Below are 15,785 nucleotides of genomic sequence, written 5' to 3'. Positions count from 1 at the left end.
ATTATTGTTTCTGAATACCTTTATTTAAATGCCTATTTCTCTAGTGAGGGTGACATGATTCATTCTGAGTCCTTGACTGTAGTTTTGAGATGTTCTATAGTGAAGAGCGATGAGGTTAGATGTGATCTGCTATTCTCTCTCTTTTGGATATATTTCTGAAGTTAGTGATATGGCAACGTTGGTACTATGAAATGTCTGGCTGAAGTTTTCTGGGATGGATGCTCTCTTTGTCAGGCAAATGGGTAGTCTTAGCTGGCAAATACCTGCTGAAAAGAAGTAGGCCAAGCTGTGTGGTGTTTCTACAACTATTCAGTCTTTAAAGTCTTAGAGTATTCTTCTCTCAGGTCTTTCCAGAGCCAGACTGGGCTCTGCTAATATTACATGTGTAGTAGGGCAGTAGTCTCAGTGATAATCATATTCTTAAATATATTTTGAACCTAGCTTGCAAATTAGTTGTAAGGCATAATTTAGTGTTGTCAAGTGTAATTGAAAAAAAGAGTTGGAGAAAGACAGATAGCTTAGTCTGAAGTTCATACTCTGTCCTTACTATAGTATGTTACGGTATGTATCTAGCGCTTTCTCTTTACTTTTTTCAGTGCTCCCAGCTCTTAGACGAAAGTGTAAAGGATGATTTCTTTGAAGAAATATTAGAGGAATATGAAGAAATTAGGCAAGAACACTATGAGTCTCTCAAGGTACAAATATAATTGCTTTAGCTTCTTTTGTTTTTTGAAGTGGTTAGTACTTGTCTCATTACTAGTTGCCTTAGTTTCAGCTCCTTATGAATATACCTTCAGGAATATTTGTGCTGTTTAAAACATGCAGTAGAATTGATGGAGAACTTCCAGAAGTGCTTATGAAATCAAATTTTGTAACCTATGAGGGAAAATTCTGCATGAGTCTTAACACATGCTTGGCAAATTCTTGATTGTCCTCAGTGGGCAATCAGTGGTATTTAAGGCATCTCCATGGAGCTGGCAGTCATGTCAACTTACCCAACCTACAGGAGACCAATGCTCTCCTGGAGCAGTAGCTGGAAACAGGGAGCTACACTGGGATAACTAAAATGGCACTGGATGCTTTTCTTGGTACTAAGCCACACTCTATTGAGTATTTTACAACAGCATGCTTTCCTGATGTGTTCATATTGTTCAGGTTAGCCATCTTAGTGGTCTCAAAGTACAGAGCTAAGGCTGCCATTTGAGGAAAGTGAAGAGAAGGAAGCAATGAAATGTGGAGATGGACTGTGCAAATTAACAGTAGGAAACAAATAACATGACTCCTCTGAGGCTGTCTTTGTAAATAAACACAGAAGCAAGCTGAAAGTCACCTGGCTCTTACCTGGTCTCTTGATAAAGAAAGATAAAGCTTCAGGCCTCATGCTGAGGACATTTGGTGTGACCAAATTTAAGATTGTCTTTGCACAGGGAAACAGTCCACTAAGCTGAGATCAGTGAGTGCAGCACTCTCCTTTAAGCAGAGGTCAGCAGTGAATTCATGGGCCTTACTGAAGTTGCTATAAATTTCCTGTGCCTTTCAGAAGAGCCAGTAATTTGCCCAGAGGCATGCTGCAATGGTGGTGGTGTCATTGCAATCCTAAGCTTTTTGCAGGCAGTAGGAAAATATCTTGCTGTACCTGTGTTTTCATGTAATCTGAAGTAATAAAGGAACTTCTGGTGTAGGTCAGAGGAACTAGAAATCCTGTAGGCCTGTTTCATTAGAAGTATACAGGAGAAAATAATGGTATGGTTGTGATGTAATCTTACTTTACATTTGTGAACTGGCAGTTGTTGGAACTGAAACTGTCTGTTGTCAGATCTGTGCTGAAGACCATTTTGAGTAAAACTCTACCACCAAGTCAACAGTTACAGTTTATCTGTCTGAAAGATGGCTGGCTTTGTGAAATTAACCTTTATGTCCATACAGGAAAGAAGATACTTGTCTCTACAGCAAGCTAGAAGAAAAGGTTTCCATAATGACTGGTTATCAGGCCATAAACCAGGTCAGTTTAAATGTTGTTGTTTGTTGTTGCTGTGCCTTTCCTTTATTTTATCTTACTTTATGTATTTATTTTATATATTTTTTTAATTAGATTATGCTTCCTTAAACTTCAGGATATAGTAGTGTAACAACTTGAGTAAATTGGTGTCTGTCTGAGCAGAGATTTTTTTTTCATAAATTTGAGCATCCAGTTTCTGCTTTATATTTTTCACAGTGTATTTAAAAAATAAATTAATAGTTAATAAAAAAAAGGGAAAAAAAAAATCCTAAAAAAATGAGTTACTCATAACACCATATAATCGAAGATAAGTCTAATGCCTGCATTGCAAAATAATGTCAGACTGGCTCATTATATTGCAAAGCTTACTATACCATATTTAGGGAACACACGTTGTGATATGGTATTTATATCAAATTCCTCTTTACACTTTTTCCTACCCTTCCCCCATCAGTTTCTGTACCAGTTTTTGATTTTTTTTTTTTTAAATTAGAGACTAGAAGTATAAGCAGCATTCAACAAGAAGTTGCATCCTGCAGTGACATTCACACTTCACTGCTTTCTGCTATTTCATTTACAAGATTCAACAAGATGCTAATTTTCAATAGCTCATCTTAATAAAGGTTGCATTACAAAGTATTGAACACCAGAGACAAAACAAGTGCAAAGCTTGTGGCTACATCATAACATAGATACATCTTGTTTTTCCACTTCTGCACATGCATCTGAAAAAGTGTGTGGTGGTTGCAAAAGTTCTTATAAATTACATATTAATTTACAGAACTATTCTACAGTACCATAGCAGGTAATATGTCTGTGTATAGAAAGCAGGATTTGTAAATATGAAAGGTATAGGCCCAAAAATTATGTTAGGTATTGATAAGTTGTGTAGGTTTTTTGTTTTTCTGTTTTGGCCAATATTTTGGCCAATGAAATAAGTTCAGAAGTCCAACAGCTAATAAGTATTGATTTATATGAAAGAACAAAAGGCCTTACATTTTCTATTTCAACTTTATATGCTTTTTACACTTTTTTTTTTTAATCACATTGTAACTGTAGAGTATGATATGACAGCGAGAGTTCTAAGACAATTACTTTGGAAGAGGTCTTTTGCAGTGGCGGAGGCTGGTGAGCGTCAGTTATGCTGCACATATAAGAGCAATATTAAATTATTTTCATCATGTCAGATTGTACTTCTGATTCCTACAGTTAAACCAAAATTCATCGGCACAAAAGTCTTTGAAGATTATGACCTGAATAGGCTGGTAGAATACATTGACTGGAAGCCTTTCTTTGATGTCTGGCAACTTAGGGGAAAGTATCCCAACCGGGGTTTCCCTAAAGTCTTTAATGATAAAACTGTAGGTGAGTATTACTTCATGTAAATAATCCTAACAGACCTGCCATGCTGCATTAAGATTCTGAATGTTTTGAAATAGTGAAAATACGTGGAAACCTAGTGTCACTGAACTAATTTGTTCAAAGCAACACTTAATGAACCAAGTGTTGGCATGTGAGGCTGAAAAATAAATGGGGAAAAATGCTCAATCACCGTATTTAGAATTCACCTGCCAAAACACAGGGAGGTGGCAGCAGAGCGCTTAGTATACGTGTGTCCTCGTTGTGCGTGAAGATGGCGAGAGGGCTCGGTCTCCTTCTGAAACTATTCAGTAGGCCTTGAAATACATAATGAAACTGCAGGGGTGACACTGAAATCAATGTTCTGGATCTGCTGCACTGTGGTAATGTAGGTGCACGCACATGTGCTCTGTAGCTCATTTTATTCTGCATCCTCTGCCTCTGCTAGAATGGTGCTGGCTGATATATGTACAACTGTATAGACACTGTATAATCACACTGCTATCTCTCTGTTTGCTGTAGCTGACAGATTGTTGCAGTCATCAGAGAATTATGTGGAAAATGAACAGTCTTCAACAATTCTTAAACCCATTTAGCCGGTTGTGAAAACATGCCTTTTCTAAAGGGTTCTCTGTTTTTTAATAGGTGAAGAAGCAAAGAGAGTTTATAATGATGCTCAAAATCTACTAAAAACGTTGATTAATCAAAAGAAATTACAAGCCAGAGGTGTGGTTGGGTTCTGGCCAGCTCAAAGTGTTCAAGATGATATCCATTTATATGCTGTAGAAGAGGCAGTGGGATCTTCGGAACCAATAGCAAAATTTTATGGCTTGAGGCAGCAGGTACAGTGACAGAACATTTGTTAAATAAAGTGATTTTTTTTTTTTCCCCTGAATTGCAAGAATGTAACAGAAGTGCCCTATTAAAATCTGTGCAGAAAATGGTGGTTGTAATCTGTCTGCAGCCATTGTCTTGCCATTTCTTTCAGTAATAACACGATCTTGTTAGTGATGACCCAGGTATTTGTATCGTACTATTTGTAGTTTTTGCATTGTGGTAGTTGTACAAAATGCTTTATAGATTTGGCATCTTCAGGTATGACGTGCATTTTCTGTCTTCATTTTAATATTTAGGATGTCCTAAAGCACTGTGCCGTATAAATTCATCACATGGATCCTGTGTGCTAAATTAGAACCTAATAAACCTTAGTTCTCTAATATCCCTGGATTCTGCCTTAGATGAGAAATTCTGCTTGAATGTATTAAAGGTTAAAAACACTTACAATTAAAATACCTGGAAAATAAAGCTCAATGGAGATAAGTGTTTTTGATAGTTTTAATTTTTATGTAAAATTCCCCATATGAAGAGGCAGTTTAGAATTAGTTAGTTGACTGCTAATTCTGATTGAGAGAATAATTATTTTAAGTATTCCTGCTTGAATCATACTTACCTAGATTTGCATTTATTTTGATACATTGAACATTTTCAAGATATTCTGCCTCTCCTTCTTCCCTACCTTCTGACTTGGCTTCTTCATAGTTCACATATTCAGAGTCATCAAACATGGCAGAAACAAATTTAACAACTACCTAAATTTCTGGAGTCCTTTGCCAGTATTGCAGAACTGTACTAAGAAATACATGACTTTAAGTTTATCTGTTCCAGTTCCCTGGAACAGATTATCTGTTGCATGGAGATGGATCTAGTGTATCTTGGCAATCCATGGCAGATGTTTATATAAACTGTTCTCACAGGCATTCGGGCAGGGCTGTTCCAGGGCCTTACTACCTAGTTAAACATTTTGATATCCCATGTAAATCAAGTTTACTACTGTTTCTTCTTCTGGTCTTTTCCCAGGGTTCTCCCAAGGAGAATATCTGATTTTATGTTGTTCTTACAATGGTTTTTACTATTGGAATAATGTTATTTTCTGTAGTCTTTTTATCTTGTATATTCCCTATTTATTCAGGCTTTTCTCAAAGCTTAAGGCCATGAAACATTGTGCTATTGTGGGTACTGTTCTTCTGGACTCTATGTATTTTAGCTACATCTCTTTCAATCTGGTGTATGTAGTAATTCAGCAGAGGCTTTACCAGAGCAAAGTAGAAGAGAACAGTTGTCTGCTGTTTCTCATATAAAATGTTCCTTTCGGTACACAGAGTTCTCTCCATGACATTGATGCTATTAAGGCTGTGACGTAAATCTAAAAGTTGGAGACGCGCTTAGTATTTTCCTTAACTGTAATCATTACAAAAGAACTTAAAATTAACATAGATTTCACCTATGTGGAAGAAGGATATTTCTTCAGTTTTATGGTACTTTCTGTAACCTAGTAGGTTATAAAAACTAGGTAATCAGTGGACCATTTTCCTTTGTTTTTTGGGGTGGTGGTGGTAGTGTTTTATTCATTTTTTAAACTGCAGTTGGGAGTGGGTGGACAGCAATGTTAAAATATTGTCATATAATAAGAAAATTTGGAGAGGAATCTTCAGCTAAGTGATAGCCATGAAATAACTTTCATCCCTCTGTAAGTTGGGTAGATTTACAAGAGCTGTGCCACTTTTTAAATAGCAGTCGTGTTCCCACAATGAATACGCTGATACGATTCTCAACTGTAAGACTTCTTGGTAGGTGCTATGGCCAGCATTCCGTCACCTCTTTCTATTGCCTTTTTTCCATTTTGAAAAAGGATCCAGCGAGCGGGATATTTCCTATTTGCATAAACCCATTTGAACTTTACTTGGGATTCAACTTTCCAGTAGTGATAGATGCATTTTATTTGCATTTGTGTGTGGCTAGTGTAAACCTACATCCTGGGGCACTGTTTTGTCTGGATTACTGAGCACATGGTTTGTAGCATAAGAAACTAGGAGTGTTTATAAACTCTCACAGCCATTCTAAAATGGGAGTTGCTGAAGAATTCTGCAGTTTGCATAACTGGGATGTGAACTATCAACCATCAGTTTTGCTAACAAATGTGGAATCTGTAAGTGCTAGAGATGGAAAATTCCTCCTCTTACCCAGTGGTTGGTACAAGTGTGTTCCTTGTTTTGTAATAATTTGTCTGCATAATAAGCTGTTAAATCTTACTAGCTGTAAATAGAAGCAAAACATATCTATATGTGTGTTCAGCACAGCATCTCTGACATTTTGTTCTTCAGTGATCCAAACACCCTTAGAGTAAGAGAGGTGTTTTTCTTCTAATTCAAGTACAAGAAAGCCATCATGGCTCAAAGACTAGTTACGTGTTTGTCAGAAATGCCTTAAGCCCTTTAGTCTTTAGATTAATAGTGCACTAAATATGTTTTTTAAATGTTCTGATTTATTGCATTGTTCTTGTTACTTTAGGCTGAAAAGGACTCTGCCTGCACAGATCCGTATTACTGCCTCTCTGACTTCATTGCACCACTGGATTCTGGCATTTGTGACTACTTAGGCCTGTTTGCTGTGGCCTGCTTTGGTGTAGATGAGTTATGCAATGAATTTAGGAAACAGGATGATGAATACAACATCATAATGGTAAAGGCTCTTGGCGATCGGTTGGCAGAGGTATGAGGTTTTATCATGTGTTTCCTTGCAAATTTTCTGACTGTGTACTAGATTTGCTTGACAGGTTGCTGTTTCAAGTTTTAGCACAAACTTAAACTGTTGCCTGTAATGTGTGCTCTGCATTAAATCTGAAAGTGAATGGATTCTACTGAAATTGTCTTCAGAGGAGAGTCCTCTTCTGAGCCGGAGGGGACTCTGCTATCCATATCTTCCAGCTGCAAAAGCATCTCTGAGTTCTTTATGAGGGTTTTGATGATTGATAGAATTTAGTAGATTTTTAAAACAAGACTGTTTAAAAAGAACTATCTTTAAATCTTGTTTCATCTACATAAGAATGTGTTTGGACCCAGGTGTGACCCACCGATTACGTTCTTGAATTGCAGACGTGCTTTCTGCTTTTAATGGTGACCATGCAGATGTATCCAGGGTACAAGTCTTTTGACTTAATATGTCTTAGACTTAGACAGACATGCCCTTAAAGCTCTAACTGAAGTGGTTTAGAAAATGCCATCCCTTCCCTCCTACCCCTCTATCCCCGTCTGCCTGCCCCCATGCTTATGCCTAAGTAACCATGTTAAAACTTGGAGCAACTTCGGTGCAATGCAAATGGCGTTAGCTCTAGTTGTATATTTCAAGCTATAACAGAGTTTCAGAAATTACTATCAGATGCCATCTAATGATATTTACTGAAGTGGAAATTTCTCCTGAAGGCAACCATTGCTGGCAAAATAGTATAAGCTGTAAGAGCAGTTAAGAAAAGCTGTTGCCCGCTTTCAGCTAGAGGAAAGGTCCTCTGCTAAAAAGGGCAGCAGCACTTACTTACATCTGATACTAGCATGGATGCAAGAATGATGTGGCCTTCCATAGCTAGACCTGGACGAGATACCCAGATAGTCAAGACCGAATGACTTCAGTACTATAATGGTGTATCGCTACCATAGGCTAATGAACTTCATCTCTTCCAGGTACTTGTCCACATCTTTGCCTCTTCAAGTATGTAGGATTTTAAAGCAGGACAACCAAAAAACCAGAATAACAGAAAAAACAAAAATACTTGAATTAACAAAATAAGTGTTGTATGTGAATTTTAATGCTATCAAATTTCTCACCTATGGTAAGAGCTCCCTTAAAAATTAAAATGGGAATGGGAAGAAAGTCTCTGTCATTGTTTGTCTTCATTAAATAGCTATTGCATCAGTCTGCACAAATTAAAAACAAAAAAAAAAAAAAAGAAAAAGAAAAAATCTTTGCATTCTATTCCAAGGCATTTGCTGAGGAGCTCCATGAAAGGGTTCGAAGGGAATTCTGGGCTTACTGTAGTACTGAGCAGCTAGATCTCTCTGACCTACGCAGAATTAAATATGAGGGAATTCGCCCTGCCCCTGGATATCCAAGCCAGCCTGACCATACAGAAAAACTCACCATGTGGAAACTTGCAAACATCGAGGAAACAACAGGTACCTCTGTTTGCTTTACTAAGATTCTTAAACTGTTTTTATGCAAATGAAAGATTGAAATGCCAACAAAACAGCGAATTGGGTGGTGCAGAGCTACATAAAAAAACCAGACTGAAGCGGTTCTGGGAGTTGCTGTCTTCCCCTTTTCATTTGCCATTTTTATTTTGCCTCATTCAAGGAAGGATTTGCAAAATACTGCCAGTGCTTTTGGTGAAGGACAAATGTCCCTAATTAGCAGATTGCATGGAAACAGGGTTCTGCCACATAGAGAAAAATTCTAGCATCCTTATGGTTGCAAGAAGACATTCCAGATATAAACAGGAAAAAAGCCAATTCAGCAGTATATTTCCTGGTCCACAGAAACCTTGAGATGGTAACTCTTAAAGGAATTAATTCCATTTGTTTTCCTCTGATATTTTATGTGTCAGACACTTCACTGCTACTTCCACAATTCCAAACATACCTTCCTGTGTTTCAAAATCTCTAGTTACCCATTTCATTTGCGAAAATGTCTTAAGTTTTTTCCCCTCAAATTGTACAGTTACTCTACAGTAATACTGTAATGAAAGTCTGCCATATATTTAAACCTATGTGTATTTCTTTAATAGTTAACAAGTGGAAAATGGTTTTGTTTTTATTTCATCTGAAAGGCCCTTGGTTTTTGAGTTTGCTTGAAGCTGCCCAACAAAAAAAGGTTCTGAATTTACGCTTATTATTAATTCAGAAATAAAAAATTTTCATTCTCTTTTCCAGGAATTGGTTTAACTGAATCACTAGCAATGATACCTGCTTCTGCAGTTTCTGGCCTCTACTTTTCCAGTCCCAAATCCAAATATTTTGCTGTTGGCAAGATATGTAAAGATCAGGTAACTTGCACTGTCCATTGTGGTAGTGTTACAGAATTCAAAACCACCTTGTGAGCAGATGTTCCAAAAATCTTTGTAAACAGTAAAAGCTGGAGTTTCCAAATCTTCATCATGTTTTGTGGTCCCTTTGCAGGTTGAAGATTATGCACGGAGAAAAAGTTTGTCTGTGGCAGAGGTGGAGAAATGGCTGGGACCCATTTTGGGATACGATACTGAATAACTGTGACACTTGGGGCAAATATTTTCTTTCGATGGTCTATTTGCCAGAAGGAACAAGAAAATCCTTCCCACTGAAAACGGCTTTCTTCCATCCATCCCAATAGCTTGTCTGATTGTTTTTAATTTTTGATCACGGAATTTAATAGTTCAGATCTGCCCTGTGCTCTTGGCTTGGGACCATGAATGCGTTGCAGGTCTCTCAGTCATAGCAATATACTTTTATTTGTTTTTATTTCTTGCACAAATACTCTAGCTGAGCAGCTAGATGTAGGGTGAGATGTAGAAGCAAAGCTCTCCTGTCTTCAGGAAGGCTTTGAAATCAGGGGCAAGAATTTCTATCCCATTGGCTGTGGATATAATGTTATACATAGAATAGAATTTGACTTCTGTTATTTTAATGTGTTGCGGCAAGTCCACGTACGGAAATAGAATGTGATTTTTCTGTAAAGTCAGCAAACATTTTATACTGAGTGATCAAGGACAACTGAAGTACAACAGATTTCCTTTTTTAAAATCTGTCTGCTCTGTGTTTATGTCATGTGATTGGGAATATATGTTGGTCTCTGTGAATAATACCAGGATTTTAAATTACTTTGTGATTATGACTGTAGTTAGAACTATCAAAATAATACAATGTGCTGGAGCAATGCTGTATTATGACAGAATATGAAATGGGATGACTGAGCCCATGGAATTGTCCACCTCATGCTTCCTTTTCCTTTCAGCAAGACACAGTCTGTTTCTGCTCTTTATAAAGGGTAGTGGCACTTCCTACCTTACAGTTATGTTGTGAGGCTTAATTTGTATTTAAACAATCTTTTGTATGTGAAAAATGAGAGAAGCAGAACTGTTACTATAGACAGACAGAAAGCTTGGAGCTGACTTCAGTTTTACAAACTCTTTAAACTTCAGGGTACCTGGATTTTAAAAGCAAATAGTAGCAATACTATCATAAGTTGTAACAGTTAATACCGTAGGCTTATTCTTCAGATTTAACTCTGAATGAGCTAATTGTTCATAGCTTTTAATAATCTCTGAAAAGTGCCTCAGGTATTATTTAAATGCTAAGTTAGTAAAATATTATGACAGAAACCCCTCATTTTCTGGTCTCTAATTGTAAATAAAAGACCAATATTATAAAGAGAATGTTCTTTTAAATAGTTTATCTGTAATTTATTAATAGCTATGTAATTTTTGTAATGTCTTCATCTGACTTTATGCTAAAAGAATCATCTTGTATCAACAGTTTAATAAAGGTTAAGCTGTCAGTGGTGTTATCCTGTTAGAATCCTTTAAATGGCAACAATAAAATATGTGCAATAGTCTGAACAGATAATGTCAAAATTAATATGCACATTGTACCATGAATCTGAAATTATAAAGGCCGCTAAGGGGTTTTTAAAGTAGTGGAATAAGTGTGTTCTTAACTGAATGTTTAGAATGTCTCATCCTTTAATGACTTATAAAAATAATTCTTAAATGGATCTCCTCCCCCCACCCATATCAAGGGACTTGAGATATGTTCTTGTTGATCAGCTGATTCTTGTTGCTGGAATGATTCCTCAGTAGAAAGCTCTTTTAGATCGCCAAGAATACAGTTAAAAATTCTTAATATAAAGGAAAATTTGTTCCTGAAACATGTAGCCTGTAAAAATTGAAATCCTCTTCTTTCTTTTTCGTACTTGCACTTTTGCAAATCAATTTAATGCTTGGAATATCTCCTCTCCACCACTCTTCCATATTCTTATATTTGGAAGCAGAGTGCCTTATTAGTCTGAAATTTTGATCGTGTACAGCTTGGTTTGTTTATTTATTTTCCTGAAATCAGGAGCACATAGTTCAGTGCGTACAACTTTAGCAGAATCAGACTGACAGAGCAGTAGCTGCACTGCTGGTGGTGTTACCCTCTGTACAAGCAAAGGGTTTCAAATGGTGTGCAATTACTTTATCCCTTCACACATGGCATCATACACTGAGAAAAATTTTCATCTTTGCCTGCAAAACTTGTCGTTATGAGAACCTGTTTGGAAGAATTATTCATTGTTACTATGCAAATGTTTTTACAAAGGACAGTTTCTTACTTTAAATTGTCAGTTGACACTTTGAATAAGAAATCTTCATTCTTCTCTCCAGAGCAAAGGTAAATTGTGAAGGAAAATGGTCTTACAGTTCTACCAAGTAAGACTATTTTACTTCCCTGAAACTATATTGAAAAGCCATGGTAAGACTATACCTCTTTGAAGTAATGAAATGGAGCAGATACTGCCCAGGAAAGACATAAAATGCGTAATACGTAGAATGCGTAAAAGATTTTTTTTGTGGTGCTTTTCTATGTAGTACTAACAAAGATACAAGATGTAGAGATGATGAAAAATTAAGAATGATTTGTTAACAATTCTGTTGTAATTCTTGTAATAATTTACTTTGGATACTGGTGGGTTTTTTGTTAGGTTTTTTTCTTTCTTTTTTTTTTCCTGTAAGTCAGGCCAGCAGCCCGGAGATTAAGCTTTGAGGCACAGATCTTAATTTATGAGTGTCAGGAGGGAATACTATCCCTAAATCTGCCCCTTCATTATGAGTTCTGTTTCAGTGCTGCTGTTACTCCTGGGAAGGTTGTAGTGCAGTTTATTTTGGGGTGAGGGTGCTAGCATAGGTCAGGCCATTCCTCAAAAAACCCCCCAAAACTCACATTTTTTGTGCGAGTATTTGAGCATTTTTTTGAGAATCTTCTGCTTCCTTCTTCAACAACATGAACCTGAGTACACCCTTTCAGTTAATTTCTGCTTCTTAAAATACAAGTGATGTCCAGAAACGGGGGAATAGTGAGAGGTCTTTGAGGGTCTTGCTTTTTAGGAAGGAGCTAGTTTACTAGTAACTGTGACGGGGTTTCATGAAATGCTCTTTGAAATCTTTGGCTGATTTACCTGAGCATGCCATGAAAAAGTGGATTCAGTGTGTTAAAAGAGTTTGATGAGCAAGAAAAGAAATAACTTCATTAATTAGTTCAGGAGGGTGGTTCCATACAGACACAGCAGCATGTGTTCTCAGTCACTGGAGAAATAATTCCTGTGCCCTCAATTATCACAGCCTTGTCATGGCAAAGCCTGTTCAGCCCCTCTACAAAGTAATTTCGTTTGATTGTTAGGCTTCTGTAGGTGCCATTTTTCAAATGATGATACACTGTGAACAGAATAGAAATGTGTTTATTCTGCTTTTACACATCATTTGTATACCGTCCAGCTAAAGGCAGAACCAAAAAACCAATGCAGTAAGTGTCCATGTTTGTTTGTTCTATTAATACCACCATGGCTGAATAGCCTGAGATTTTTGACCATGCCACATGCCTGATATAAATAGCTGCGCAAAGTAGAACTCAGCTGAGATTACCAAACTTGGCATTTTGGATTTGTGATTCAGCTTGAACCAGGATGGCAAAAGCGAGCTGGTACTTATCCTTGCTGGCCTGAAGCTGCCATGACGACTAAGAAATCATACAATCATTAAGGTTGGAAAAGACCTCTAAGATCATCGAGTCCAACCATCAACCCAACACCACCATGCCCACTAAACCATGTCCTTAAGCGCCTCATCTACACGTCTTTTAAATACTTCCAGGGATGGCGACTCCACCACTTCCCTGGGCAGCCTGTTCCAAGGCCTGACCACTCTTTCAGTAAAGAAGTTTTTCCTAATGTCCAGTCTAAACCTCCCTTGGTGCAACTTGAGGCCATTTCCTCTCGTCCTATCGCTTGTTACTTGGGAGAAGAGACCAACCCCCACCTCGCTACAACCTCCTTTCAGGTAGTTGTAGAGCGCGATGAGGTCTCCCCTCAGCCTCCTCTTCTCCAGGCTAAACAGCCCCAGTTCCCTCAGCTGCTCCTCGTAAGACTTGTTCTCTAGACCCTTCACCAGCTTCGTTGCCCTTCTCTGGACACGCTCCAGCACCTCAATGTCCTTTCTGTAGTGAGGGGCCCAAAATGAAAGGCCCTGTTTTCTGCCTCGCTGCCATTGTGCTGGTGTGGCCTGTGCCTAAAGCTCCTGATCAGGCTAACAGGGAGAGTTCTCGCACCAGGGTGGTCCCTGCCATTCCTTCCTACAGAAAGAGCATGAAATAAGTGGAGGGAGTGTGGAAAGTCAGGCTTACCCCATCTTAGTTCTTAGCTCATGGTCTTTTCTACCCCATCTCCCTGTGGAATCAGCCGCCTCTTCCTCCTTTTGCCTCCAGCAGTCCCCTTAGCTGCATGTCAGGGTCCTCGCTAGGTTCTGCCAAAATGGAATTGTAGAAAGTTTTAAATAAGTCAGGTTACAAAACACTAATCATTTGATTTAAAGGGCTTTACCACTGCTGTCTAGAAATAGCTGATAAAATGCCTTAGTTAGGAGACTGGAAAGTTTGCTGCACTACTTGGAGAAATTTCTATGCATGTAGGATTGCCTACATGTAACAAAAGAAGCTAGAGTGGTATGGGATTCAGAGGGTAACTTAATTTCAGAAGAACAGGCAGTTCCTTAGAGAGGAGCTGGAAGATTAAGTAAGAGTTATGGCAAACATATGTATCTTAAAAAAACAGGTATTCTCAATATTAGTTTTGCAGTAAATGAAAATAAAGGCTGTAGCCTCTACCTTATGTATACCGTCAGAGTATAAGAAATGCAATTTGAGAAGAATTTTTAAGGAGCTTTCATTAATCTAATGCATGCTTGGGATTGATGAGTTATATTTGCATGTTTATGAGTGAGAGGAGGAGGAAATAATAATTAGGTTGTGAACTTGTTCTAGGGTTAAGTAACAAGCTGTTGAAAAAAGGGGAAGAAAAACCCCACCTCTTGGGAGTTGTTGGAATCATTACTTAGATGAAAGTTTTTGACAGAATTTTCAGTTGACACTGGTGTTCCCTGACTCTGGCAGAATATTGCAATACGTGAAAATAAAACATCCTGCTTTTTCCAGGACTTTCAAAGGTGTTAAAACTCTGCAGCAGCTCTATAGCTGCACATAGACATTAGTGCAATTTTGACCCAAGAATTACTTCAGTCTAGTAGATAAAATAGTGCTGGGTATGTAGATGTAATGGATTTTTTTTTTTCCCCCTTACTCAAGGTGTTTAAAAGATCAATTTTTTCTGTATGTGGAGTGCAATTTCCATTGGATGTTTTGTTCTTTCTTTACTCTTTCATATACTCGGTGTGTACTCTTCTCCCCTCTTCCTGCTCCACAATACAGGTATGAGATATAAGTCGGAGTTCTCTAATGGCCTGTGAGTGCTGCATGTTGTTTGTTTGGGTTTTTAATAAAAAAATACATATTATTTTGGTTTTCGTGGAATTTCAGCAAGGTTCTTGCCAAATGTCCTCTTCCCAGGAAGTGGACAACATTATTCCTTTTCATCTGGCCATCAGTTGGAAATCTAGGTTGAGGTTCAGAAGTGGAGTGCAAATAGGAGGTTAAAAAGGTGTCGGTTCTCTGTGGTTGGTGGACTCCTTCCTGTGATGAGCTTGGGAGAACAAATACGTACCTCTCCCCCTAGACTAGGGCAGCAGCAGTGCAGGAAGAAAGGGAGAGAAAAAGCTGCACTGTACGGCCAAAAGACTGACTTAGCACTGTTCTTTAGAGATGCATTGGTACAACATGTGCTCTAGCTACTGTTGTTGATCAGGATGCATTTTCAACTGCTGTCTCAATCTTGTCTGTCCTCAGCTGCTTTTATTTCAGGGAATCGCTACTCGTGAGATCTCATGCTTTGCTGAATACTGTACAAGGTCGTCTTCACTTAATCAGGCATTTGTAATGAATGACTGCAGTAAGTATTTTTGGCTTTCATAAACCTTTCTGTAACCAAGTAGATGGCTTTCTTCAGAATACTATTATCGAGCAAATAAATACATTGTTTCTCTAAGGCCCATAAGATCAGATTTTGTAATCAACACCTGATCTAACAAGTTTACTCATGTGGTCAAGGGTTTGCAGACCAATCCTGTTAGTCAAGAAGTTTGCTACTTACAAAAACATAACCATGTTAGTACACTTTATTTAGGAAATAAATGTAAGCACTTAATTTTTTTACTTTTACTTTCTTCCAAATATTGTTCCTCGCATCTCAGGGCAGCTAAAGAAATAAAAGTTTTGATTCAATTCTTCTAATACCATCTATACACGTATGGTGAGAAGCACTAAAGCAAGAGATTCAAAACTTAATATGATGTGAAAGTGTACAAGGTACTTAATTAATATCATCCTGTCTCTTCAGATAAACATTAGGTGAAGATGCTGTAAGACAGGAGTCAGCAGTGAGCTAAGGCTAAATGAAGATTTTAGACTTTGAGATGTTGGTTCAG

At 37.8% G+C, this 15,785-nt stretch overlaps 1 protein-coding gene across 1 annotated transcript in view; it reads left to right on the top strand.

The window, feature by feature from the left end:
• Window positions 1-9,498, top strand: part of MTR (5-methyltetrahydrofolate-homocysteine methyltransferase) — a 46,539-nt gene extending 37,041 nt beyond the window's left edge. Inside the window, exons 25-32 of the mRNA XM_009575609.1 lie at window positions 597-695; window positions 1,927-2,002; window positions 3,209-3,364; window positions 4,004-4,200; window positions 6,707-6,907; window positions 8,172-8,364; window positions 9,118-9,230; window positions 9,364-9,498. Coding sequence (XP_009573904.1) covers window positions 597-695; window positions 1,927-2,002; window positions 3,209-3,364; window positions 4,004-4,200; window positions 6,707-6,907; window positions 8,172-8,364; window positions 9,118-9,230; window positions 9,364-9,450 — 1,122 coding nt within the window. The 3' untranslated portion in view covers window positions 9,451-9,498. The remainder of the gene's footprint in view (window positions 1-596; window positions 696-1,926; window positions 2,003-3,208; window positions 3,365-4,003; window positions 4,201-6,706; window positions 6,908-8,171; window positions 8,365-9,117; window positions 9,231-9,363) is intronic.
• The last annotated feature ends 6,287 nt before the right edge of the window (window positions 9,499-15,785 follow it).

The sequence above is a fragment of the Fulmarus glacialis genome, unplaced genomic scaffold (genome assembly GCF_000690835.1).
Source record: "Fulmarus glacialis isolate BGI_N327 unplaced genomic scaffold, ASM69083v1 scaffold7514, whole genome shotgun sequence".
Classification (NCBI taxonomy): Eukaryota; Metazoa; Chordata; class Aves; order Procellariiformes; family Procellariidae; genus Fulmarus; species Fulmarus glacialis.
The sequence above is the reverse complement of the archived record's forward strand: the minus strand, read 5'-3'. Positions and strand labels throughout refer to the sequence as shown.